The 27,970-nt window shown below is 50.4% G+C and overlaps 1 protein-coding gene across 10 annotated transcripts in view; it reads left to right on the top strand.

Moving 5' to 3' along the window:
* The window catches only part of SUFU (SUFU negative regulator of hedgehog signaling), a 106,871-nt gene that overhangs the window by 66,413 nt on the left and 12,488 nt on the right, over nucleotides 1-27,970 (top strand). For 6 of the 10 annotated variants that reach the window (XM_081545113.1, XM_081545068.1, XM_081545076.1 and 3 more), the window contains 7 exons: nucleotides 3,353-3,495; nucleotides 4,390-4,475; nucleotides 4,729-4,801; nucleotides 7,868-8,021; nucleotides 9,799-9,910; nucleotides 24,027-24,161; nucleotides 25,715-25,853. In XM_081545113.1, coding sequence (XP_081401239.1) covers nucleotides 3,353-3,495; nucleotides 4,390-4,475; nucleotides 4,729-4,801; nucleotides 7,868-8,021; nucleotides 9,799-9,910; nucleotides 24,027-24,161; nucleotides 25,715-25,853 — 842 coding nt within the window. Of the gene's footprint in view, nucleotides 1-3,352; nucleotides 3,496-4,389; nucleotides 4,476-4,728; nucleotides 4,802-7,864; nucleotides 8,022-9,798; nucleotides 9,911-24,026; nucleotides 24,162-25,714; nucleotides 25,854-26,042; nucleotides 26,973-27,970 lie in introns of those variants that run through there. The other 4 variants (XM_081545093.1, XM_081545047.1, XM_081545104.1 and 1 more) reach the window with 2 other exon arrangements.

Here is a 27,970-nt window from a genome sequence, read left to right as displayed (position 1 = left end):
GTCTCCTGGTTTATGAGCAATTTCCATTTATGTAAGTCTTCTCTATTTTCTTTCAGCAGTTGTTTTATAGTTTTCAGAGTAAAAATTTTACATTTCTTTTGTTAAATTTATTCCCAAGTATTGTATTCTTTTTGATTCTGTTGTGAATGGAATTATTGTATCGATTTCATTTTCAAGTTGCTATTCTTGGTGTACAGAAATATGCACTAGCTGTTTATTATTCTTGTACCCTGAAATCTTGCTGAACTTGTTTTTTTCTGATAGTTTTTTAGTAGATTCCTTAGGATTTCAATGTATAAGATCATGTCATCTATAAATAGAGATAGTTTTATTTCCTTGTCAGTCTATCCAAATTTTTATTTCTTTTTCTTACCTTATTGACTTGGTTAGAACCTCTAATACCATAGGGGTTTTTTTTGCTTGTTTGTTTGTTTTGTTTTTTAGAACCCAGGGAATGATTTCCTCTTAGTCCTTCTTTTCTTTTTTTTTTTTAAGTTTTATTGATTTATTTATTTACTTTTGGCTGCACTGGGTCTTCATCGCTGCGCACAGGCTTTCTCTAGTTGTGGCGAGCAGGGGCTACTCTCTAGTTGTGGCGAGCAGGGGCTACTCTCCAGTTGCAGTGTGCAAGCTTCTCCTTGTGGTGGCTCCTCTCGTTGTGAAGCACAGGCTCTAGACACACAGGCTTCAGTAGTTGTGGCTCGAGGGCTCCCCACAACATGTGGAATCTTCTCAAAGCATGGATCAAACCCACGTCCCCTGCATTGTCAGGGGGATTCTTAACCACAGGACTACCAGGGAAGTTCAGAACCCCTGATACCATGTTGAATAGAAGTGGTGAGAGCCAGTATCTCTGTTTTATTGTTGATCTTAGAGGGAAATAATTCAGTCTTTCATCATCAGGTATGATGTTAGCTGTAGATTTTTTGTAGGTGCCCTTTAACAGATTGAGGAGGTTCTCATCTATTCCTAGTTTGAGTGTATTTGTCATAAAAAAAAGTATTGGATTTTGATAAATGCCTTTTCTGGGTCTATGGAGAGAATCATGTGATTTTCCAGAAAATCTGTATTCTCTTGACGTAGTATTTACATTACATTGATTTTCTTATGTTAAACTAACTTTGTATTTCTGGGATAAATCTCACTTGGTCATTGTGTCATTTTATATGTTGTTGTATTCAGTTTGCTGATATTTTTGTTGATGATTTTTGTGTCTGTGCATAAGGGATATTGGTCCATGGCTTTCTTTTCTTGTAATGCCTTTGGTTTTGGTATCAGGGCTTCATAGAATGAATTGGGAAGTGTTACCTTTTTTTTGTTTGTTTGATTTTTGGAAAAGTTGATGAAAAATTGGTATTAATTCTTCTCTAAGTGTTGGTAGAATTTACATTGAAGTCATTGGGCCTAGACCTTTTATTGTGGGGGGGAGCTTTTAATTACTAATTCAGTCTTTTCACCTGTTGTATTGTTTATTACTTGCAGATCATGCATGCTGCTTGTAGACACATACTTCTGTAAAGGAGAGAAAATCTTGGAGGAGCAAGCCGAGCAGGAATTGGGAAATTTGGGGGTTTGCAGTTGACTCCCCCTGTGCCTTACTTTAAATGTTGATTGAAAAGTGACAAGATCTTGACAGTTGCAGATTCCCAGATCATAAATAATAGACCACAGTGAACTACTATACATTAGTTCTACTACTAACTATAGTTATATGAACTATGACAGTTATGTAAAATATGAGGTAGTTGACAATTTCAGGTATTTCAGAATGAAAAATACAAACTTACTTCATGATTACTTAAAAAAAAAAGATTAAGAAATGAAGTAGTTATTGTATATAAAACTATAGTAACCAAAACTGTATGGTATTAACATTAAAAACAGACACATAAATCAGTGGAACAGGGTAAAGAACCCAGAAATAAAGCCACACATGTGGTCAATTAATTTACAAAGTCAGAAAAAGAAAGATAAGTATCATATGATATCATTTACATGTGAAATCTAAAAAAATAAACAAACAAAAGAAAAAATGAAAACCAAGCTCATAGATACACATAACAGACAGGTAGTTGCCAGAGAAGAGAGGAGGTAGCTGGGTGGGGTGGGGTGGGTAGGTGAAATTGGGTGAAGGGGGTTAAAAGGTACAACTTCCAGTTACAAGATAAATGCTTGGGAGGTATATACAGCAGAGTGACTATGGTCAACAATACTGTGTTGTATACGTGAAAGTTCCTAAGAGAGTAGATCCTAAAAGTTCTCATCACAAGAAAAAAAAATCTGTAACTATTGTAGTGAAGGGCTTGTTGTGATAATAATTTAACTATATATACATATATATAGCAAATCATTATGTTGTGTACCTTAAACAAATATAATACAATATTATATTAATTGAGGGAAAAATATGAGGTAACTTTCTGTGTGTTGATACGAAATGATCTCCAGGATACATAATTTTGAATGAAATGTGCAAAACGATGTGAAGGGGGAAAAAATGGAAAGGACCTGTAGATGCTTTCAGGCTGGTAAATGCAGAAGACCTGTGAAAGGACACCCAAGGTGAAAGGCAAGGGTGCAGGAAACTTCATACCATCTGGGTATTTTCCCCTTGTGACTCTGCTACCTTATGCATCTTTCTTTAAAGCAGTGGGCCTGTGTCAAGGGCAACAGTGAGACTTCCAGGTGGCCATATTTGCACATTTCTCTTAGGCAGCCTGGGTTTAACACCTGTGTCCTCCAGGGCAGCAGCTGCCCCTCCTGGCTGCACATCTCTGCCGAAGTGCGTGAGGCATGGTGAGATCTCCATCTGCTGAAGAGCTATTCCCTGAATCTCTCTGCCTGTGGAAACTCAAAGGCCCTCCAAGGTTGGGGATTCCTATTTGAACAGTTTTAGCCACACAGAAATCCTAGTATGTTTTTCCAAGGTGAAGGGCTTTCACGGCCGTCCAGCCTTCCTGTGGACTTCTGGCCGGATAGCCCAACAGTAAAGTACTTCATTCCTTCTTGGCAGACCTGATAGTGGCTGCCCCTTCCCCCGCTGAACTGCCCCAGTGAAGGTGCTGGGGGAGTGAAGATTCCAGAAGTCTTTGGACCCCCCCAAGCAAGCAGCCCCACTGGCAGCCTGTCATTTTCCACTGAAGGCTGGCAGGATTGGCAAGCAGGAATGCATTTGATTTTGGAGAAATAGCCGTACTCTTTGCTCTCATCCAAGTGAACACTTCCCCTCCTTCACAGGGGCCACCTTGGAAGGCTAGGGAGCCTCCCATTCCGGGCTTCTCAGGCCCCAGGTCGAGCTGCCCCCCCTGGCTGCCGGGCCTCAAACGCTGAGGACCCTCACGTCTCTCCACAGAGAACACCTTCTGCAGCGGCGACCACGTGTCTTGGCACAGCCCTTTGGACAACAGTGAGTCAAGAATTCAGCACATGCTGCTGACAGAAGACCCGCAGATGCAGCCCGTGCAGACACCCTTTGGGGTGGTTACCTTCCTCCAGGTGAGGCCCAGGTTGGACATGGGCTCCAACCTTTCCCGGCATGGGAGGGCAGGTGAGGGAATGGACATTTCATTTTGGTCTTCCTCTTTCTAGTCCCTCTGATGGTCTGTCAAGTGGGTTCGGATGGTCTGATTCAGTCTGCTGAGATGGGCTGAGGGGGCATGGGTGGGGCCATTTGGGTAGGAGAGAGTGGCTGTGGCTGAGCGGATAGCAGGGGAGGGTATTTCTGTGAACTTGTAAGACCCGGACAGCCACAGGCCCAGGACCCCTCGGTGGGCAGCTTGGGGCTGGACTGGACCTTACCCAGGGGGGTGTGCATCTCTCCCAGCTGTAACCAGGCTGCTTGTGGTCATGGTGGGTCTCTGTGAAGGTCCAGTTGTTTCCTCTGAGATTTACTCAAAGGCTCAGCCCCTGATAAGGAAGGGAGCTTTTCTGCAAGCTGCTGGCAGCCTTTGGTTGTCTTTCCGAGCTTGAAGGGACTCAAAATCTCCTCTGTTTACAATTCCTGTGATCTCGACTGGGCAGGAACATCTCCCTGGACCTCCCCTCCTTCCAGAGACGTGGGCTGGGGACCCATCCTGAGTCCACAGGGCCCTGATTTTCTCTTCTGCCATCTGGGCTTGGCTTTGTGTCACCCAAACACCCGAGCCATCGCAGCAGGGCAAGGGTCAGACCTTGGTGCCCCACCTGTGGACCCCTCGACAGACCCCTAGTCAGGCTGCGGTTCCTTTCTAAGGGAACCATCCTATTTTGGATACATCAACCCCAGAGCACAGATCCTGCCTGTGGTCCCCCAGGTTTGGGGACACTGAGAGAGCCTGTGTGGCTGACCTTCCAGATGGGTGGGAGAAATGGCCATTAACGCACAATGGCATCTTTGTCCCTGGGTCTCAGATTGTTGGCGTCTGCACTGAGGAGCTCCACGCAGCCCAGCAGTGGAACGGCCAGGGCATCCTGGAGCTACTGCGGACGGTACCTGTGTGAGTGCACCCCTGCACCAGGAGATGGGGGCAGGCTCCCCAGGTCAGGGATTGGGAGCCCCTGCTTCCCCCTTACATTACTGCTCAGACTCTGGGTTTTCACACTGGGCCTCCCTGATCACTACCCCTGGCTGTCCCTTGGCCACTAGTACCCTGTGTTCTGGGCCTGGGGCAGCGAACAGGGAAGGCTGTAGACCCAGCCCGTCAGCCCCAACCCCTCAATTACCATCCTGTCCCCTTTCCTTGTTCACAGCGCTGGTGGCCCCTGGCTGATAACTGACATGCGGAGGGGAGAGACCATATTTGAGATCGACCCGCACTTGCAAGTATGTCTTGAGTGAGGAAAACCTTTCTAGCACACTGTGCCTAGGCCCCTGCCACATAACCCTGGCTTTCCTGCTGGGAAAACAGAGGAGCTGTATTTGTGAGTGAGTAGAAATGTGGCATGATATGTAACTTGTTCTCTGAATTCTGCAGAGTACATAAGGGAGCAGAGATTTCAGTCTAGGAAAAATGGTCTTAGACACACATTTTCCTGCATTTTAAAAGGATTGATTTTATTGTATGCAAATTACACATCAATAAACCTGACCAAAAAATTGGATCACCAGCAAGAAAGAAAATCAGTATAATGGGTATTGCTTGCCTGGAATTCATCCTGCCATGTTCCCCTTCTTAGAAGAACACGGACTTCCTTTCAGAAAACCTCCCTACTGCCACTGCCATACCATGACAGACAGAGGAGCAGGTGACAGTGGCCCCACAGCCCAGCTGCAGGGGTGAGCACTGACTGGTCTAAAGATCCTGCCCTCTTTCAGATCATTTTCATCTTGGGCAGTCAGACACTGAGCTCCTCCCGTGGGTAGGTTGGAAAGTCTTTATACACACAGGCCGGCTATTCGCACTCGCTGTGTATGGCTCACCTGTACAGAGAGAGTATCAGTGTCATCTCTGGGCTTTTTAGAAGCAGTACTCTGTATGCAGGTGAATTTTGAAAGCCACGTAGAGCATAACTATGTTTCTTATGGGCCACTCATGAAGCAGGAACTGCAGACAGCCAATAATGTGCCTGGCACATGCCTGCCTCCTTCTCTTTTGCCCTTGCCCTTTGCAAGTCATTGCCATCTCTGAACATTTTATGCCTCTGTAGAAATCTCATAGGCCACAGACAGCTGCCAAGAGTTAATGTCCTTTAGGAAGGCTGGGAGAGGGTAGGGAGAGGTAGCAGGCAGACAGGTAGCCTGTGGTCCCTGGGCTCTGCAGGTACCCTGCAGACCTGGGAGTTCTCAGGCAGAAGCCTACTCATTCACAGATGACACTCCTCTATTTACCTAGTGTCTTGAACACTGAAACTTTCCGATCACTGCCAGGATCCTCTGTTATCTCTCCTTTAACTTGGTTTCCTAGTAGCTTCTGCTTATGCAAGAACCGGAACCACATGGCTGTGTTTCCCTAAGCCCTTGTTCTGCAGCCACGCTTTATCCAGCACAGGGCACCGTGGGCTGTTGCTTTGGCCCCTGTCCTAAGTGCCAAATGCTAAGAAAGCACCTGATCCTTTAAGCTACTAGGGTAAGCAGCCTGTCCTTGCTCTACATGCCGAGAACAGTTCTCCTTTCTAGTCTTCAGGCATCCCTAAGGGCAGCCAGCAGGACCCAGAGCACTAGTGTTCTTGAAAAGCAAGCAGGAGCACCTCAGTGTGCATCCAGTGGGAGCTGCTCTGTGTTCACTTGTGTCTCTGGGGTCTACTTGCAGTTGGTTCATTTTAGAGCTGCTCCTGGCCCTTTGCTCCACACTCTACCACTAGCCAGCTGTGTGCAGGAACAAGTCCCCAGAGTCCTCGGCATCTTCACCCTTTCTTGTTTACTCATAAAGTAAGTGGGCTGAGCTCATTGAGCCAAGAGATGTCTTCAGCTTCTTGCTTAGGTGAGGGACCCCCAAGGTGGCCAGTGGAGAAGGAAAAACATAGACTCTATCCTGAGCAAACCAGCACCCACATGCCCCTGCCTAGGGCACAGAGAGCCACTCCCTGTCGTCAGCCTTCCTGCCCCTGCTCAGAATCCCCAGCTTTGCCTGGGCTGATGGGAGCCCTGGAGATGGGGAGAGGGGGGCTGATGGGAAGGAGGCATCAGGCCAGGGCCACCTGCTGATTGGTGTCCAGAAGCAAGGACCCTCTCTGTAGGCTTACCTCGTGCTTCCTGGACAGGCTCCCCAGCCAAGCAGCAGGCCAGTTTGGGCCTGTGGAGCCATGGGAAGAAGGTCCCCAGACAGGGAGGAGCAGATTCTAATTGAGGTCCTGACTCAGGAGCTTTATTTGGCCCACATGACTGTTTATGAACAAGGTTGCAGGAGCCTCCCAGATGACCTTTCATCCAAAGCCCAACAGTGCAACTGTATTTTACCGGAAATCCCAGGGTGTTTGTGTTCACCTCTTCCTTGAGGCCATTTGGAGAGTGTTTGGACTCCACAATGTCAAGGCCTGTGCGAAGGCAGGACCTCTGGTGGGGCTTGCAGATGCTCAACGCCCTCCCGGCCACCGGTTCAGCCTAAGAAATGGAAAAGAATCTCCATCCAGAATCCTTGGCCAAACAAGTCAGAGATGCCGCAGGGAAAGTCCTGCCCTTCTGCTCTCTGGGGGCTTGTCACCGCGTGACCACACCCTCTGCTGTTGGAAGAAGAAACTGCAGGTGTGCAGCGGGAGAGATGGGGCTGAGTCCCAGTCTCTCCCACCTATGGCCGGCTTCCTCACTGGCCTCTGGAGCAGGGCCGGGTAATCAGTCAGCAGAGGAAGGACTGTGCCTTTCCTCCAGGAGGTAGTTCCTGGCCCTGCTGTGTCAGCTCCACAGGCCAGCACAGGATGGGTGGAGTCAGGGCTCTGAAACAGGTGTGAAGGTCACTATACTGGAAGTCTAGTGAGTGGGGAAAAGCTTCCCTTGGGATTTTCATTCTTCCCAGCTCCCCTAACTCCTGGTTGTCCTGGAGGAGCCCAGTGGCTGGCAGAGACCATCATTCGTTAGTAACCAGGGCAGAATAGAGTCAGGAACCCTGCTCTTCCGGCACCTGTCCATGCTTAGCTCTTACTCATGCCCGTGCTTGGTCACTGAGTCATGTCCAGCTCTTTGTGACCCCATGGGCTGCAGCCCACCAGGCTCCTCTGTGTCTGGGATTCTCCAGGCAAGAATACTGGAGTGGGTTGCCATTTCCTTCTCCAAAGTATCTTCCCTACCAAGGGGTCAAGCCTACCTCTCCCACATTGGCAGGTAGGTTCTTTACCGCTGAGCCACCAAGGAGGCCGTTAGCTCTTATTGAGGCTAAGTAAATATGGGAAAGGTGGTGGTGACCTTGGGCCACTGGTTGGCTGAAGGAACTCTGGCTCTTTGGTTCTTTCCAAGCAGGAGCGAGTTGACAAAGGCATCGAGACAGACGGCTCCAACCTGAGTGGTGTCAGCGCCAAGTGTGCTTGGGATGACCTGAGCCGGCCCCCCGAGGATGACGAGGACAGCCGGAGCATCTGCGTGGGCGCTCAGCCCCGGCGGCTCTCCGGCAAAGGTGGGGGCCTCACCTTCCCCTTGCCCAGGCTGGTTTTTAGCATTTCTTGGCAGGATTTAAACCGCCAGTGAGATCTCCAGCAAGGTGGAATGGAGGGAGCATTACTGACCCATTTCTCCTGGGTTTTGTGTGCGTGTGTATGTGTTTCACATTGCACCTCCAGCAGGGACCATTGTGTTTTAGATTTGCCCCTTGCAATCTGAGGTCAGGGAGGTGAGTGGAAGCCCTAGAACAGTTACAGGAAATGGCCATAGTCCACCCAAGTGCAGGAGGACAGCCTCGGCCACCCACAGAATTGACACAGGGCCCAGCTCTAGCCTGAAAGCCATGCTAGACCCAAGGATCACACTGGCCTCAGGCCTGCATATGAGAAAGGCCTGAGTGTGAGACCAGTTTATAGACTTTACCCCCCCAACACACACACTCTCTTGAAGATACAAGGTAAGGGGCAGGGGCAAGCACCCTTACCTGGGGGGTGGGCCTTGGAGAAAGAGGGTATGACTCTCCTGTTGGAAGCTCACCATGCTGGTCTTGGCTAGAGAAACAGTCATGGTTTTAAAGAAAGGGCATCCCTAACTCTTCAAAAGAAAAGCAGCCATATATAAAGACACGTGCTTATAGCCGCTCTCTCTACTTCCTTTCTCTATTCTTCCCCCTTTCTTTACCTTTTGAAGAGTAAGATACTTGTGATAGCACTTATAAAAGCTTTTCTTTCCATAAAGAACAACTTAAACCCCTCATGCAAATACCTGACCCTTTTCTTTCCTTCCTGCTTGTTCTAATGATGTGCCAAGTCCCAGGGAGGTTCTGAGAGAGTGTACAGTTATTAGACTCATTCAGTTGCTTTTGTGAAAAGGGGCTAATTTAAGGAAGGATTCACAGCTTTGTCTAAAATTTCAACCATTGTTGGCTATTTAAAAAAAATGTTTTTTAAGTAAATCCATGCTTCTGTAACAAATCAACAGACAGCTAGAAAAATCACTAATCATGTTCAGCATCTACCCTAAGCCCACCCTTTGATCAACCAACATTAATTTGCTTTTTAGTGTGTGTTTGCAGAAGTAAGTCTTAGACCAAAATCTCAATATAGGGAACCAGAGTAGTAAGCTTTACCCCGAAGACCAGCAAAGCATCTTGCAAAGAAATAATTCCATCAAGAGACTCTTTTCTCACCTCCTGGTCCTTGGCAGATCTGTGGAGAGGCAGGGTTCCCTGGGATGGGACCAAGGTGGGAAGATGACTCAGCATCCCACTGACCTGGCCCCAGGGGAAACGGTGGCAAGACCAGACAGCAGCTAACCACCCCGAACCCAGAAACTTGTGTCAGGGACGCCTGCCCGTTCATGGCAGAGCACTTGCAGCCCTTACTGGTATCCAGTAAGCTGGCAGAATTCCTGGGTGGTCTTGGTCAGCGTCTGTCTTGTGAGTCACTGTCTGGAGCCATGTTAGGGGTAAGCCTAGGGCCTGTGTCGCAGGAAAGGAAGGACAGTGGAGGAGAGCCCTGCCTTTGAGGGTGCCGTTCTGTGGTCCAGAGGCCATACCTTGTCTTCTACAAGAGTGGTGCTCTTCAGACAAGAAGTTTCAGGAGCACACGATGCCTCGTCTGCCCCATGTCCTCACGCTGCACTTAGATCTCACAGCTGATAGCTGGAGTGGCCTCAGGACCAGCCTTCTCAGGAGCCTTTCCCCAGCACATCTGCAGAGCTGGGCTCTAAGGACAGGAATGGGGCTGCTGGGGCCCAGAGAACCATTGGGTAACTTGCTGTTGTCATTGCAGACACAGAGCAGATCCGGGAGACCTTGAGGAGAGGACTTGAGATCAACAGCAAACCTGTCCTTCCGCCAATCAACCCTCAGCGACAGAATGGCCTCACCCACGACCGGGCTCCGTAAGTTGCCCACCCACAGAGGGGGTCAGTCCAGCTTCCTGACAGCAGTGTCCTGGGACTGGGACATGGGAGCAGTTCTGTCCTTCAGAGCCTGTCCCTATGGCTTGCATGAGAGAGAACAATGCCCAGAGGCCTTGCTGGATGGACTCAGGGTCTCTGGGGCACACAGATCCATGGTCATAAGGGCCTCAGAGGGGACCCAGTGGACCAGAAATATAAACAACAGTAAATATTTACACGGGCTGTGTGAGCAGATGGGAGGCCAAGTTGGGGCGAAATCTGACTTGGGGCCTCCCAGCCTTGTGGGAGCCCATTGTGCTGAGCACCATTCCCCTCCTTATCTCGGCCTCGGCCAGAGTTGCCCTTCCTTCCTTCCTGGTGCCTGGTCTCCGGCTGATAGCTACAACCCCAGGGGCCTCCGTGTCTGGCCAGCCCCAGACTGGACGCCTGCTGCTGAGGCCCTTCTTCCTGCCTCCCTTCCAGGGGGCCCAGGGAAGGGAAGTCCTCTCAGGCCTCTGCTATCTGTCCACAAGCTCTTCGGAGAGACTTTTGACCACACGAGAGGTCAGATCTACTTCCTGCTGACCTCTCCTCCTCTGATGGGGACAAATGGTGGGCAGAGCTGGAGCTGGGCACCCCCCGCCTCTGCCCTTGGTCCCAGGGCAACTCCAGGGAATAGCTGCTGGCAGGGGTAGCCTGGGAACTGGCAGCCCAGAGCAGGAACCCTGCCTGCCAGAGAGGAAGTTGCTGTGCCCTGGGCTAAAAGGGAGGCGGACCACTCCTGCAGGTCCAGGGTGATCCGTCCTTCTTCTGAGAAGTCTTTATTACACATTCGCTGTGTGGCAGACTCAGGACCCAGAGGGCCATCTGGGGTGTAGGCTCTTTTGGGAACACATGAACTGAACGAATTAATTAATTGGCATGATTCTGGCTATGGACATAATTTGTTAGAATTAGTTACTTTGAATTCTGTCTCCAGTTCTCCAATTCTATCTCCATGACCCCCAGAAGTGGTAGTGATTTAATGTGCTACGGAAGGGACAAATCAGCATGATCTTGAGTAGTTAGGGAGGGCTTCCTGGAGGAAGTACATGAGATGGGCCTTGAAGGTGCCCTAGAATTTTAACAAGCAGGAGATGGAGCTGACGGGGATGGAACGGGGAAGGGCTGGCTGGTTAAAGTTGAGGCTGGAACCTGGGAGCAGATTGTGGAGTAGGGAAAGTTTCTCTGGCTGCCTGAGGTGGCCCACCTGGCACATCTGCCATCTAGAAGCCATGAGAGTGGAGTTCTTTGGCAAGAGCCTGGAGAAGCCTCCATTGCACCTCTGAGCAGCTTTTAACTCTAGCCAGTGGGTTTCTGCAGCCAGCTGCCTTGAAGGAGCTGGCCAAAGACACCATCCTCCCCTGGCAGCAGCAGAGGGCCAGGCGGAGTCGTGGGGCATCTGGAAACTCTCCACCTGGGAGTCTGGCTCCCTTCCCAGGGCCATACTTCTTCCCATGCCCTGAGCTGGGCCTCTTCCTCTGGGCCCTGTTGGCACTGGTAGGAAGTCGGGAGGTACTTGAAGGCTTAAAGGCTCAAACAGATTGCCCCATAACTTGTAGACAGTCTTAGTTCAGATGGCCCCTCCACCTCTGAAGGTCTAGGTTTCTGGGCAGAAGGGCAGGGACTTCTGTGGAGGTACCCTACTTGCCCCTTTTGTATATCTGGAACAAGCCTGAGCTCTCACGCCCTGTCTTGGGCATACTTCCAGCTGCTGCAGCCCCAGCAAAAGGGGCTCAAGGTTCTTGGATGCTCACATCTAGCCCAGACTCAGTCTGCTAGGCAGTGGGGATCAGACCTAATCCACGGGCCATCTGCAGACAAGGCAGAGCTGCAGCCTCCACTCTGGCCTGAATTGGCTGAGCTACAGAGAGATAGATGAGAGTAGAGCAGAGGTGCAGCCCTCTGGGGTCCTCTCCCCTCCCTGCAGCTCAGGGACCCAGTCGCATCTCTAAGGCGCTGGAATCTGCAGTCTGAAGGGAATCAGCACTGTCTCCTTTAAGGTCATTGGTCCTAGTTACCAATCTGCTAGCATTTGGTTGAGAACTGGTTCCTCCTCCTTCCCCAAGAACATTTTCCAACACTACCCCCTGCCCCCCAGTCTCCAGCTCCCTGTTATCTCAGGATCAGTGGCGGTGGACTCAGTTCACATTAGCAAGCACGAGTGTAGTATCTGTGCTGCCCACCCTGGGAGCTGACCCCATTTCAGATAAACTGCCTGGATCGCGACTGAGAAAGCCGACCCAAAATGTGCTGGCACCAGCGTTTGCTCCTCTCCCTGCAGGGGCACAATGGGCATGGGCCGTGCTGTGTCTTTGTGTCCAGTTTTCCTTTAGTCAGGCTTTCTGGGCGGGGACTCTGAGACGTGGTCCTCACGGGGCCGAATGTGCTTTGAGGAGGCTGTGGAGATAGAGTGGAGGAGCAGAAGAGCCCATTGGAGCCTGGCCATGAGCAGCGGGGCTCTGGCCTGCCTGGTGGACTTGGATGCTCGCTCTTTCCTATCTCAGTAGCAGCCAACACTACTGGTAAAGTGCATGTGCCGTGTCATGTTCCGAGGGCTTTGTATTAATACCACCCTTGTGGTCACTCTGTGAAGTAGATAATATTATTATGCCCCTTTTCTAGGTGAAGAGGCTGAGGTACAGAGAGGCTAATAAGTGACTTGCTGAGGACAGGGTGGCGCTTAGGGCTGTCCCTCAGCCGTTAACACAGTGTTAACTCCTCACGCCACACTCAGGGCCTGCGTGAGGGACACCCCAGGCCTCTCTTTCCCCCTCCCAGGCTGACTCCTTCTCACGAGTCAGAGCATGAATAGAAACCTCTCCCTTGAGGCCAAGGTCCAGGCTGAAGCCCTGAGTTAGAAGTTTACTGTTTGTATTTAACTCGAGGAGGACATGCTGCCAGCCTCAGTGCTTCCAAATCCCCGAGATAACGAGATGTGTCATAATTGGCTCGTTTATACCACAATTCCTTCTTGACACGAAGCCTTGTTGCCCTCACGTTCAGAAACAAAATCAGCCATACCTCTGGCCCCTCCACTGCTTCAGGGCTAGGGGATTTCTTTCTTTCTTGAGGCCTCACTTCCTGCTTCCCAGAAAGGCAGGCCCCTCTGGGTAACCTGCTCCTCTCCCACTCGCCCCTGCCAGCCCTCCTCCCACCGCCTTCCCAGAAGGGGAGCCCTTGGCCCTCTTTGGGGCTTCTTCCAGCATTTCACAACCCCTGCATTCCAGCCATGAAATTTGTATCTGGCTTTTCCCAAGATGATCAGTTGAGAAAAGCCTCCTTCGGCTTGCTGGCGCCTCCCTTCCCACTGCCTGCCCGCGTGAGTTTGGGAAGCAACTCCTTTGTGCCACTGAGGGGAGCCCAACTTAGGCACTGTGCCTGCCAGCATTTGTAAGGACCTGGGTCAAGGGGGGAAAAGTCACTGGCATCCCGTATCTGAGGTGGCCGGCTTAGACGTGGACTGTGGTACGGAGCCCGGCCTGTGCTCCCCAGCCTCCGCACAGGGACTGGGAGATGAGCGTGGTCAGGTGCACTGTGTGGCGAGGCTTGCCTCTCTGTAAACTTGCTCCGGTGCTGGGAAGCTGCCTCGGTGTACCAGCCCTCCTCCTTTTCCCTCTGCAGTGATTCACTGACCGAGGCTGGGGGACCTCTAGGGAGCTCTCTGGATCATAAATCAACCTCCCCCCAAAGAGGGGCAGGGCTCCTGGATGTGTGTGCACATGTGTTGGTAGGGAAGGTTCCTGGCTGTGGGAGAAACCCTCTGTGGTGAGGTACCTTTTAAAAGTACACTAACCATCATCACTGAGCTCTTCCAGTCTTCTGGAATTGCACCAGCAGCACTTAAGGCTTTTTTTCTTGTTGCCTTAACTTTCTGGAAAATTAAAGTTTTGTAGCATGATTTCTCCCATCATGGCATTGTCAGCTGTACCTTCCCACCAACATGCACCAGAACACAACGTACGTTTCTCTTCACTCTTATGAGTGTCTCTGCTCCCATCTGTTTGGCCTTTTGAAGAGGGGGTCCCTATTGCCTCAGTCCCCATCTTGAAGAGCTTGTGACCTGGCCAAGGAGTCATCCTTTAAAGAAAACTGTGTTTTGTTTTCAGGCTTCCCAGGTGGCGCTAGTGGTAAAGAACCTGCCTACCAATGCCAATGCAGGAGATGTAAGAGACACAGGTTCGATCCCTGGGTTGGGAAGATCCCCTGGAGAAGGAAATGGCAACCCACTCCAGTATTCTTGCCTGGAGAATCCCATGGACAGAGGAGCCTGGTGAGCTACAGTCCATAGGGTCGCAAAGAGTCAGACACGACTGAAGCGACTTAGCATGCATGTGTTTTGTTTTGTTCAGCCTATGAGGCCCATGAAGATTAATTAGAAGAAGACAATATCTCGTTTGCATCCAGTGAATTGGGTGAAGGAAGGTGAGTTTCCATCTGGGAAAACAGCTGGGCTGTTGCCGTCACTTCCCGCACACAGGGCAGGCCTGGATAACCCTGCTCTGGGGGCTCCATCGTGTCAGCACAGTGGCCCGCCAGGAGCCCACGTGTCATGTTGGCTCCCCTCACCCCTCCCACACTGGGGAAGTACGGTTATTTTCACTGGAGAGAAAACCCAAAAGAAAAAGAAACAGTCCTGCTCTCAGGGCCCCTGCCAGGCCCTATAGGGCTGACGAGGGGAAGGGCCCAGGCTCCTGTGATCCACTGTTGTCTTGCTGAGCGCCTGCCTTTACATGCCCTTTTCAGAAATACACATTTGAAAGGGCAGAACGAGAGCTCCAAAGCGGTCCTGCCTGGGTGAATTTCTGTTTGAACTCCATTTACTGTCCACTTCCCCAACGAGGTGAATCTGTGGCCATTGTTAATGCTCCAGCTTCAGAGTTCATGGCCAGCACGTCGAAATTCTCAGTCCACACTGCATCTCCTCCTCCTCAAGTTGCACAATCAGGAGTATTTTTATCACCCATCCTTGATCCTCAGTGTCACCCAACACTTGAGCAGTGAGTCACTTCTCCAGGGAAGGGAAAAGGAAGGCTCAAAGGTGAGAGCTGGAGAGAGGAAATGACTCAGTGTCTCAGGAAATGGAAAGCCAAGGACTCTAACTGGAGCTGGCTCATTCAGGAGAGCAGGGGTCCTCGTCCCCTACCCAAGTCAGACCACACAGCTGCAGGGTGGAGGTCCCTGGTGCCCAGAGGAGTTAGTAGTTGATGAAGGGATCCACCAACCTTAACACAATCCTTCCTTCCTCACTCTGTTTTCTTCACCCACACTCCATCCCACTGTTCTATGATCACGTTTTTCTCCTTGGGATGTTCACAGTGAAAATACTGCATTTTGTCATTTGGTTGTTGGTGTTTACCAATGCCCTTTTAAGGCCTTTTACCCCTTGTGTTATCCTCTTCAGAGAATTTGTCTGAACTCAGTGATAACAGTAACTGTGGTGGTAAGCTGGGGCCCTCACTCCCACCCACACCCTGTCCCAGTCCTGCCCTGAAGGGAGACCTGCAAGTGCTTCTTTCTCTGGAAAGTTCAGTGCTTTCGTCAGCAATCTGAAAGCAAAAGGAACAATTTCCCAGGCTAGTGGGCAGAAGCCAGAGGTTGGACTGGGCTCAGCAGGCCAAACCCACTTCACTTCTGAATCGTTGCCAACCCCGGTGCCCTGGTTCCTATTCCCCAGTGTCCCCAAGGAGAAGGCCCCAAGCCGTGTAGCCAGTGCAGACGTCATCACTGTCACAGGACTGAGATTGTGGCTAAAAGGAGTCACGGTGTTTGGGCTCCTCTCCTTTCCACACTTGCTGCCATTGATAGAATATGACCAACACCCTTAGGCTAAAATGGAAAAATTAAGACTTTTCAATCTGTAGAGAGCAGAGTGGAGAGGAAACATGGCTATGGTTCTGTCAACCTGTGAAGTGTGGGTAGGGTGAACAGTAGCATGTACTGCGATCTGTGCAGTAGTAGAAACAAGGAGTCTCTCCTGATGTTGGAAGGAGAAGCTGTGTTAGGATATATAAAAAGTCCCCTTATACAGTGGGAAGTGTAAATATAGAATGTGTTATATAGACAGGTGGTAAAAAAGAAATAAATGGGAAGATTTAGATCAGTTGCTAAATTACTGAGGCGTGCCTCTGAGCCATCCCATAAACCATTGCTCAGTGTTCCCAATACAGGAAGGATCCTGGGTTGGACAGGTTCTGTGGCCAAGCAGGCATTTTTACTAAGTATCACCATGTGCCAGGCCCTGTATTGTGGATTACTTTTGTCCCCATTTTACAAACTAGAACACAGAGGCTTAGCTAGATTTTATAACTTATCCTGGGTCAATGAGCCAAGATTAAGAAGGTTCAGAGCCAAAATTTGAACTTTGGGTTTTTTGAATCCAGATCCATGCCTCATCAACACTAGGTGCTGCCTGTAAAAGAGGATAAAAGTAGAGGAGGTGTCTGCCCCTCCTCAGGAAAAAATAACTGGAAAGAAGGCCACAAAAGTCTCCGAACCAGCGCACAGAGTAAAGCTGGTGTTAGTTTGCCTGTAAACTCCTGAAGGTGACAGGTCAGAGGGAAGCATACTAAAAAATAAAGTGAAATCTGCTGGAGGATATGCTCCATCGAAATGAGTGAAGAAAATACTTGGGAAACAAGAAACAGAATCCCACATGAGAAAGAGGGGAGAGGAATCGCCAGCGTGAAGGTGAAGGGTGATCCCGTGAGGACATCTGTGTAGCAAGAATGGAGGGCAGCCAGTTCAGACGGGAGTCATTTGGAAGGATCCTCTGGAGAAATGTCTTTAAGAAGATAAAATTGATAAATAGTTGCTCTATTTGAAAGTCTTGGGACAATCTGCAGGCCATTGGTAGTTAGTTTAGGATTGAATTATTGAAATTCATAGAAAACAATACAGTTATTAAATACAAGGAAAATAGAAAATTACACTAAAAAGGAAAAGTAATCATAGTATATACTGCATGAAAGTGAAGTGAAAGTGAAAGTCGCTCAGTCATGTCTGACTCTTTTCGACCCCATGGACTGTAGCCTGCCAGGCTTCTCTGTCCATGGACTTCTCCAAGAAAGAATACTGAAGTGGGTAGCTGTTCCCTTCTCCAGGGGATCTTCCCAACCCAGGGACAGAACTCAGGTCTCCCATATGGCAGGCGGATTCTTTACCAGCTGAACTACCAGGGAAGCTCACTTGTAAATAGCATTAGTATTGTATAATAACGTAAACACTTAATACTGATCCAAACAAACTTACAGTACAGTTATCTTGAGAAGGAGGGAGTATGAGATGAAAGGGAGCTAGAAGCTCATCTTCCATAGCAGGAAGTCAATGGGTATAACCTAAAAAGGGAAAAACGGGAAATGGAAAGTATGTTAGAGGTATTGAGGAAAGTCAAAGAAGTGATATTGTAGGAGCTGTTACAGCTTACCCTGTGTAGTGAAAAGAATGACATATTCCAGGTGAAAATCACAGAATTGGCACTAAGGTAATCCCTAGTCACTCAGAAGAACTTCAGCTTCCCCAGCATCAGGCTGAGAGCTCAAGGGGAGCATTGTATAACTGTCTGACAGGCCTCCTGAGAGTGTCTTGCAATGTGGTGAAGGAGTTGATGGAGTGCCTCTCTGTGCACCTGACTGACTGGCAGGGAGGCCGATGCCATAGGCGTGACAGGTCCCTGGGACAAAGTACTTAGGCAGAGCAGGGTTTAGGAGGGAAAACCCTGGGCCCTGTCAGAACACTGCCTGGTCAGTGGTCCCCAGAGGGAGGGTCCCTACAACCTTGTAAGGGGCTTTGTTGGGGATTAAGTGACAAGGGGTTCCTGTGGCTAAGCTTGGAATATACTGGCTTACACAAAGTGAAACTGGTTTGTTTGCCCTCCATAGTCCTCCTCAGAGTACTCGAAATGCCAACATTTTATGAATCTCTCATCTGAGATGCAGTGTGCTGCATCCAGCCCTTGCTACATCTGCTTTTCTAAAAGTGTGTCTTAAATTAAAATTCCATCGAATACCCTTTGGGAAGCCCTGCTGTGGCTTCTAGGAAGCAATTCTTTTTAAGAGTTCAGGGGAAGAAATAGATGTGTCTTTGTGGCCTTGGAAACCCCAGAAGGAAAGACCACTCAAAGGGATGGGAGGCTCTTAAGAAGAAATATTGTGGTTACATGTTTGCTGGCATCAGGAAGACCTAGGGGTTTTGTCTCAGCCCTTTATTGCCTCAGTGTGCGATTTGGGGCTAGTTATTTAAGTATCTGAGTTTCAGTTTCTTCATCTGTAAAATGGGAAAAATAACACCTATTTATAAGGTTGTTATACCATTCACGGGGTTCTCAAAGCAAGAATACTGAAGTGGTTTGCCATTCCCTTCTCTAGTGGACCACGTTTTGTCAGAACTCTCCATCGTGACCTGTCCATCTTGGGTGGCCCTGCATGGCTTGGCTCATAGCTTCATTGAGTTATGCAAGACTGTGATCCATGTGGTCATTTTGACTAGTTTTCTGTTATTGTGGTCCTGATGCTGGGAAGGACTGAGGGCAGGAGGAGAAGGGGGCGACAGAGGATGAGATGGTTGGATGGCATCACCTACTCTATGGACATGAGTTTGAGCAAACTCCGGGAGATAGTGAAGGACAGGGAAGGCTGGTGTGCTGCAGTCCATGGGGTCACAAAGAGTCAGACATGACTTAGTGACTGAACAACAACAATAGGGTTGTTATAGAAATGAAAGGAACAAATAAATACAGGGTTTAGCATAGGACCTGGCTTCGAGGTGCAGGAGACATAGGTTATGTCCCTGGGTCTGGGAGATCCCCTGGAGTAGGAATTATTATTGTGGATAGTCCCCTGAAAACTGAAAGGAGGTGTAATATCTCTGGGGACCAGTACAGATATGTAGAGAAGTCTTTGTGTAACTCAGAATATTTTTGAAGGATTTGAACAAAAGCTAGAAGAAGTATGTTAGACCAACACCAACTTTAAGGAACAGGGTCAAGAAAAGCTGAAACTCAAGAAGAGCTAAGTCTTGCAAAAAAGTGCTATGATCAGCAAAAAGGACTATTTTATACTTCTGTTTGGAACAAGAAGAAAACCTAGGTCCTGTTGTTTGGACAGAGCGATGTTAATCAGAGACAGAGAGGCAGCAAAAATTTACTCTAGTTCTGTTAGCTTCCATCTCAAATAGAATGGTTATCAGACTAGGAAGAATCACACAGGCATTGATAAAAGAGGATTGAAGCCATGATTTCCGATCTCCTGGTCCACATGTATTGCACTCCAGAATACCAGTCCAATTGGCAGATGAGATTCAGGAAGCTGGTGTCAGTAATCTCTAAGGGAATGGGAGAGAGGTGTTGGCAGACTGAAAGCACTCAGAAGTTCCAAGACGCGAAAAGCATCTTTCACTCTCTAGACTAGCGAGCTTGGTGTCAACTCAAAGGGAAAACTCTGGGCTAGATTGTTCAGTGAGTAGGCTGTGAACACTCCCTAAGGAAAAACAGTGAGGCCTGCTTTCACAGAGAGTCAGGCCTGTCGGACCTTCCTCACTGCCTTTTTAGAAACACTTAACCTGTTTCTACCTGGTAGATAAAGGAAGTGCTATAGACCTCATATAGGTGGGGGTGAGCAAGACGTTTGGAGAGTATCTTCTGACATCATCATTGGCAAGACAGAGAAATGTTTACAGAACATCCAGGAGGGTGAGGGACGTAGCGGTGGAATGGTTGGGTTGATTATAATCGGTTGGATGAGCATACCCAAAGAGTAATGATGTCAGTCTGTCAGCCTGTCTGCCTGGCCCTGGCCTGTTCACTGTTTAATCAAAGCCTGGGGTGAGAACATGGATGGCAAGTTTATCAGTTTTGTCAGTGATGTGAAGTCGGGGGAAATGCCAATATGATGTGTGCCAGAGCCAGGTTTCAGAAATATCCGGACCGCTCGAAACCCTAGCCGAGTAACAGCAGAGTTCTGTTTTAAGCTCCAAATCATCTAGAGTACACACAGGCAGGGGAAGAAGAGGTTTAAGCTTAGTCCGTGGGAGAAAGCCTAAGGGGGATTTGTTGACAGAGGGAGTGCGGTATAAGTTGGTAGTATGACGAGGTTACAAAGAATAGACAATTTGATGACAGTTTTAATAGAAATAAAGTATCCCAAGCAAGAAAGCTCACAGTCCCTCTGTGACCTGTGCTGGTTAAACCATGTACTGTATTTATTTCCACACATGGCACTTCAACTTCACTTCTGGACATGACACTAGGGTTTGACAAGCTAGAGTGAATGCAAGGGAGAGTTACTTGGATGGATGGATGATTTAGGACCTTATCTTAAGAATAGAGTTGAAAACCACAATAACAACAGCAAAGAATATCATTGAAAGTTGGGGCCACAAATCCTGGAAGGGAAACTCTTGTTGGGCTGTGGGAGCAGCCTCGGGGATGTACAAGACTGTCATGGAGGATGAATTAACCTACTTCTGGCTGACTTGAGGACCGGTGGATAAGAATTGCAGGAAGGCTCATTGTGCTCATTGCGCAGGAAGGGAGCCCTGCCGGCACGTCCCTCAGCAGAACAAAGGCCTCAAGGGATTTTGTTGACCTGTAGTTGGGCCTTCCCAGAATACCAGTGGTTGACCAGGGCCCACAGTGACTGCTGCCCCATCTCAGAAGTCCCCCTCCCAAGCCCAGGGTAAAGACCTTTGCTCAGAAAGGGGGACTGACTTGGCTAGAGGCACTTGGATTCTGGGCCCAGGGTAAAGGCAAATAAGTCTCTATTAAGCTATCAACATTCCTGCATGAGGAGCAGATAGACTTCTAGAGGCAGCCTGCTAACATCCTGGTAATGCATTCCAGATACATTTTGAGTACCTACTACATTCCAGGCACTGTTTGATGCTTTACCTAGGTCATCTCATTTAATCCTTATAAGGAAAGGGTATTATTATTCTTCCCATCAAGAAGATAGTAAAGCTTAGAGAGAGGTTAAGTTATTTGCCCAAGGTCATATAGGACTCAAACCCCAAACCTACGTTTGTTAGCCACTCTGCCTCCCCGAGCATACTTCATCACCTGGCTCCATCTCCCCAGCAGCCCCTGGAGGTTGTGGGCCGCCATGCCTTCCCTGGGAGCAGTTCTCCCCTCCAACCCCAAGCTCTGCCTTCCCCTCCACTAGGAACTCAGGGAAAAAACAGCCCAGCTGAAAAATTAGGCCACGCTGGTGAGCACACTACTTATTTTTTTATGACTAAGATTAAGCTGACAACCGTGCAAAACATTGCAAACCTGTGTCGGCTGCAGATTTAATACCTCACCCAGCCCACACAAATAATTCATGCTTCTGCATCGATGTCCAGAAAAAACAAATCAGCAAAAAGCTGGGCTCCTACGTGTGTGCGTACATGTGTGTGTGCGTGTGTGTGTGTGTGTGTGTGTGTCTGCCCTGTTTCCATTGAAGCAGCAGGCCGGAAATACCCAAGCTCCAGGACTGCAGATCTAGCATTTTGCAATTTTTTTTTTCTCTTTAAAGATTAAAGTACGTTTTCAAATGATTGAAGGTTGGTGGGAGGTGTAAATGTGGGCACTTGTCACATTAATTCTTCAGATGATTAAGTTCTTTTCCATTTCTTTAAAGCTGTTTGCACTTGGGTTTGATGTCCTCGTTCCGGGTGAGTGTGTTGTAGCAGTTACCAAGGTGACTTTAGCTGACTTTCAACAATTTATTTTTCCCTCCAGCTTGAGACTTCTCTAGCCCTGTGTGCTGTTGATTCTGCTCTCCCAGCCCCCTGCCCCCAACCCCCAGTTGCTATTCATCCGCATTTTTGCCTGTGTCAGAGAGGCCTGCTGCCCGGCCCCACCTGGCAGCTGGGCTAGGAGCCTGGTGGTGGGTGATGCGTCTCAGAGGTGACACAGGGAAGTGATAGTGAGAGTCACACCCTGGTTCTTCCTCTTAAACTCACTCTGTGACTGTAGGCTTATCCCCTCTCCTATTTGAACCACAGTTTCCTCACCTGTACAAGAAGAATTAACCACAGAAAAATTTACCTGGTGTAGGTTCCTCCCACTCTGGAGCAGACTGAGGGCTCACCAAAGAGGGCTGCTGCCTTTCCTGAGTCCTGCTCTTGTCCAAGCCTCAAGACTGGTGTTTGGTGTTGCCCTCCTCCGAAGGGAGGCGTAGTGGCCAGGGCTTCAGGGGAAGAGAGCTGGTCAGAGGTCCGAGGCTCCCACGCTGGCCTGCCACAGCCCAGCTCTCTGACCTTAGATGCATTACTGGCTCTCTTTCATAAAGGAAAGAGGTAGATTAAATACCCTCCGAGTTTCCTTCCAGCCCTGAAATTCTGTGACCTCCTTGGCCAGCGTGTTTTGTCTTCTTCACAGGTCTCCTGAACGGGCTTGTCAAAGGAGGTGCTAAGGCAAAGGGCAACTCAGAATTGGCTTTGGGAGCCCAGAGGAAGAGACTACTTTGTGAAAGAGCAGTCACATCTGGGGGTGGATCCACGGCAGCTGGTGGGAATGGTCCCTGTTACCTTGGGCTTATAAGTCGCTGCTTCATCGGGGCCCTGTGCTGCCCCATGTCACCCTCCATCCTGCCTGCTGACCTCACCTCCTGCCTCTGGGGAGGTGCTCTCTTTGAGTGTCGGGGTGCCTCTTGGGCCACAGGCTGCAGTGCTCAGCCCTCCAGTGTATAAGGAGGTTATCAAACCCAGACATCCTGGGTGGCTTCTGCCGCTTGAATGATAAATAACTAAAGCTTCTCCCCCAGTATTTATTTATTATATTTATTTATTTTTGGCTGTGCTGGCTCTTCGTTGTTGCATGGGGGCTTTCTCTAGTTGCTGGGACTATTCTCTAGTTATGTTGCACAGGCTTCTCATTGTGGTGGCTTCTCTTGTTGCAGAGCACAGGCTCTAGGCACTTGGACTTCAATAGTTATGGCGTGATGGCTCAGTTGTGACTCACGGGCCTAGTTGCTCCTTGGCATGTGGAATCTTTCCAGACCAGGGATTGAACCCATGTCCTCTGCGTTGGCAGGCGGATTCTTATCCACTGCGCCACCAGGGAAGCCCATCACCCAGTATTTCGATTGGACACTTGAGTAATTATTTTGAAATTCACAGTCCAAACCGGGATCTAGTCTTTTGAATGAGATCAGTGGGTAACCGTCACTTCTGGCTGGGGCAGATTTACAAGGTCGTCATTGGGGGCAGCTGAATTTGAAAGAGTGAATCTTAGATTGCAAAGGGGCCCTGTGGCCCAGCTGTGGAGCAAGCTGTGGGTGGGAAGCAGGACAGGAAGGGGCGTGAGGCAGCAGTGGCAACGTGCCGTGGCGGGAGCCACAGTCAAGAGGAATCTGGTACCGCACTCCTGGGACCTCATTGCCCAGTAGGGTGGCGGCCGGTCCTGCTGCCCAGCCAGGCTCACAGATCTGACTCCTGCGAGCCTGCTCTCCACCCCTCGGTGAGGCCTGTGTCATTTCCTGTTGGATGAAGGGTGTGTATGTCACTGCAGCTGTGGGCTGCCAGCAGGAGTGTGCATGCTCTGAGCCTGCTCTGATGTCACAGCCTTTTCAGGGTCAGCTGGAAGGAAGCTTTCAGAGCCGAGTCTCCTGGCACTCTGGCACCCCAGCATTGGAGAACTTGGGGTCTGGGGCTCTGGGGCAGCAGCAGAAGGGCTCCCAGAGACCCCTGCTGCTATCTGAGGGAAGAACAAGCCACTGTGACATAGCTTTTCTACAATGTGTTGGCCAAAGATGAGGTTTCAGAACTAGACCCACCTGCGACCAGATCCCAGCTCCACAGTCCCCGCTGTGCCACCTGGACAAGTTACATCACTTTCTTGATCCCAGACTCCTTATCTGTTACAGGGCCGTAAAAACCGTGCCCACCTCACGGGGGCGCTGTGCCCACCGTGCGAGGGGTGCCTCGCACAGCAGCTGGCACTTGGCAAATGCGGGCTTGAGTGAATGGTGGCTATGTTATCTTTATCATCAGTCACCATCCTTGTCGTTGCGCAGGAGCCCAGCCTGGGAGCCTCCCATCCTGCTCTGCCCTGTGGTTTGCACCTTGTCCTGAACCTGTTCCTGTGCTTGCTTTGCAGGAGCCGCAAAGACAGCCTGGAAAGCGACAGCTCCACGGCCATTATTCCCCACGAGCTGATCCGCACGCGGCAGCTGGAGAGCGTCCATCTGAAATTCAACCAGGAGTCAGGAGCCCTCATCCCTCTCTGCCTCAGGTGAGCGCCGCAGCGCACAGCTTGGCCTCAAGGAGCTACCAGGCCTGTGCTTGCCCCTCCATGCCTTAGCGGAGTCTGGGACCCTGGGCGGGGAGGAGAGCTAGTCAGGCAGCTCCAGCCTGGGCCTGTGGGTGGGCCTGTGGGCAGGCCTGTAGCCCCCCAGCCCACCAGTAGCCCCCACTGCTCTGAAGAGCTCTCCTTTGTGCAGAGAAGTGTTCCCCCAGCCCTGCTCCCTTACGAAGATCCAGTAACTTAGGGTGTCTCAGACCCCCAGTGCCATCCCACCAGCCCGGAGTCAGGGGTGGCAAGGTCCCTGGTAGCACTGGGGTAGTAGGGCAGGGGTTCCAATGGGTGAGACTCTGTTTTCTCCTGTTTCGCTGTTTTTCCATACCAAACACTCAGTTCTCCACACCCTATGCCCCGCACACTCCTTGAGGGACCCAGAAGCCCAGACTATGTCCCTTCTGCTGCCATCCACAATGCCAGAAATCCCGCCCCAGGGCCAGAATGCAGCTCCCTGCATGAGGACGCTGCCCTGGGGGAACCTGTGCAGCTGGCTCCCTCCACAGCCCCGGGGGTTCCATCCTCACTTTTACAGCAGGGATAACTGTAAACCCGGACAACAGTGACAGGGAAGAAGCGGGGTATACTTGTTGAGACCATCCCCACTGTCCCAGAGCCTGGGGAAAGAGCTTGAATGGAAACCAGCCTGGCCCAACAGGGCAAAGACAGCAAGTGGTCAGAATGATCAGGGGCTGGCCGGGCCCCTATACAACCCCCTACACCCCCCAGGACCCCAACCACTTCCTCCCCCAGCTCCCTCTCCAGACCAGGCTCAGGACCTTTAGGCTGGTGAAGGGTTAATCTGAGGCAGCCTGAAGAAGCCAGGAGCAGGTTTTGCTTCCTTTGCTGACTGGCATCTCTGTCCCCACAAGTTGCCCCTGCCCACCCTTCCCCCAAGTGTTATTTCCAGACTGGGGGTTAACAATAACTTCTGTGGCTCCCTCAGAGTGACCCTACTTGGCTTCAGCTTTTTTTTAAAGATGTAGACTTGGTAGCCGTTTAAATCTCACGAGAAGCCTGGGAGTGGGTGGACCAGACACAGGGTTGTGCTGTGAGGGCGCTGTGCCATCACCCAGGGGTGTGGGAAATTTATTTAGGGGCTTCTTCGTCCCCACCCTCCAAACAAAGGGGGGCACGATCCCCTTTTTAGCTCTGGGCCTGACCTTGGGCACGTTACCACCTGGCCCCTCTGGCCTCAGTTTCCTTACCAGGACACGGAAGAGGTAGACCTCTCTCCCCTTGTAGCCCCTCTGAACACTGCTCTGGTGTCTGCCAGCCTTGAGCACTTCGGAAGGATGACAGTGGAGAACTCGTGAGAGGCTTCTCTTGGGAGGGGTTGAGATGAACATGTTTGGTTAAGTCCCCTGTTAGTGGGCAGGTGGTCAGTCAGGAGGGCATTTGCCAGGCACCCCATCCTGGGAGCGTAGCCCCCACAGTCCCCAAGCGCCCCGGCCAGGCCTGCTCTTACTGTCTCACTTTCCCACCCCCAGGGGCAGGCTCCTGCACGGACGGCACTTTACATATAAAAGTATCACAGGTGACATGGCCATCACCTTTGTCTCCACGGGAGTAGAAGGTGCCTTTGCCACCGAGGAGCACCCTTATGCAGCTCATGGACCCTGGTTACAAGTGAGAAGTCTCTTTCTCTTCTGCCTGCCTCCTTTCCTGTGCCCACCACTTCCCTTTACTCCCTTGGCAAGCTCCCGGGGGTGCCTTCCTGAGGGGCCGGTGGTGAGATGCCATGTGGTATGTGGATGCTTCCACCTAGCCCACCAGCTCCAGGAGCACTTCCTGGCCTCTCCCTGTCCCCCGAGACAGGAACGGTAACTTTCCAGGCTCTGGCTGTGGATAATTCTGTTTGCCATGGAAATTCAGTTTTGAGGGATGTGAGACTTGCTGCATCTCAGGTAAACCAAGGTACAGGTAATGAGGGGTACAGCAGAGTGGGAGGGAGCGTGGAAGCCACTCTCCGCTATATGGGGAAGCCCACCAGAATACCTAGAAAGTGGGCGTCTGAACCTGGACTGGGCAATGGGCTGTGATGGGCAGGTTTCTGCAGACTGAGCCTGCCCCCTCTCATCTAATGGTTCTCCGGTGTTCCTGACGGACACCCAGCTTCTCAGTGCAAACCTGCTGGCTTTTTCCAGAACACTTTGTCCTTCCTTTGCTCTTCTGGCTGGGGCACAGCCTTGAGCCATTGCCAAGCAGGGTGCCCAGACCTGACAGCCACAGGCCTCCTTCCAATCCCCACCCTGCCCAGGTCTCTAATGGGTACTTGGCCTGGTCCAACCCACTCCCAGATGTAGTAGAGGAACAACATCCTTTTTTGTCTGTTGAGGGCGCGGGAGGAGGAACACGCCACCTTACCTCTCTCAGAAAGGGAATCTGACCCTAATGTAAAAGATGACTCTGCCTTGTCTGTGGTGTATCCTGGGCAGTGGGGGGCAGCAGTGGGCAGGGGGATTACAGTAGAGGGGAAGAGAATTTTGCTGGTTCTGTGGGTTAAGGCCAGTCTTGGGGGTCTATGAAGTGTATTTACCATTAATGTAGGCATGCTTTTAGTTTGTGTGTGTGTGTGTCTCCTCCTCAGGCCAGCTCCTCCCTCCCCCTCCCCACCAAAATACTAACCCTTAATTAAAACAAACAGCAAACAAAGGATACCAACCAGACTCCCAAGACTAAGCTGAGGTAGAAATGGAAGCCGGTGCTTTAGGGATATTGTGTTCCATAAATTATCTTGCCTTTTTTCACTGTTGTTATCACATTGTTTCATAACAAAGTTACTTTGAACCATAAAGTTATAAATACATTTTAAAAGTCCCACTTGGTAACATTAGATTTCTGTCCATGTGGCGTTGGTAGTTAGCTTAGCAAAAGCTCTGAAGTATAACATTTGAAATTAGCCCAGAACAAGTAGAAAGGGCCTCCTCCCACCCCTAGCGTGTCCCAGGCCTCCAGGCTGCTTGTGGAGAGCAAGGACAGGGGGTAGGCCTCCCGCTGGTGGCACAGAGCTGGGAAGGAGTTGGGGGTGGACCATGCAGGAGCCCCCAGCCCCTGACAGGTCAGAGGTGATCATTCCCAGCAGGTGACAGTGTGTTGACAGGTCTCAGCAGAAGTGTCCTCAGTACTTTGTGTATTGAAGGTTAAGCACTTTTTCTTGGGAAAGTAGGAACTAGAGCCTCCCCAACTCGAGAATAAGTGCCACCCAGTTGCCTTTGACGTGCTAGACTCTGAACCTGTCCTTGGAGCCCCGCCATCCCTCCTGGAACATCTTCCTGCCTGGGGTGGGGGTAGGGGGTCAGCATCTGCAGTTCTCAGCAGCCTCCAGAGGGCTCAGCACATGTCACGTTGTCCCTCAGTGCCCCCAAAGGTCTGGGCCCAACCCTGGCTCCCAAGCCCCTGATCCCCTAGCTGCTGGGATTTCCTTCCAGCTCTGCTCCCCCACGCCTCCCTGGCAGCCCCTCAGCCAGCTCGAGCACTCGCCCCGCTGACTCCCAGCACATGGTCCCCTCCCAGGCGCTGTTGCCCGGGGAACCGGAGCGGTGGGAACCAGCCGCTGGCCTCGGCATGTTTCAATAAAGTTGCTGTGCTGGGAGCTGCTTAATCAAAGGCCTGTGTTATGGGCTCATTAGTGTGGTCCACCACGGGGGCCAGCTCACAGGGGAGCTCCCGGGAAGGCTGGCTGGGGCACGCACCCTAACTCACCCAGGGGTTTCTCAGGCCCTGTCCAAGGAGCCCTGGGAAAC

Source organism: Giraffa tippelskirchi, chromosome 2 (genome assembly GCF_054371585.1).
Source record: "Giraffa tippelskirchi isolate mGirTip1 chromosome 2, T2T-mGirTip1v1.2.pri, whole genome shotgun sequence".
Lineage (NCBI taxonomy): Eukaryota > Metazoa > Chordata > Mammalia > Artiodactyla > Giraffidae > Giraffa > Giraffa tippelskirchi.
Note: the sequence above shows the minus strand (reverse complement) of the source record. Positions and strands in the feature narration are given on the sequence as shown.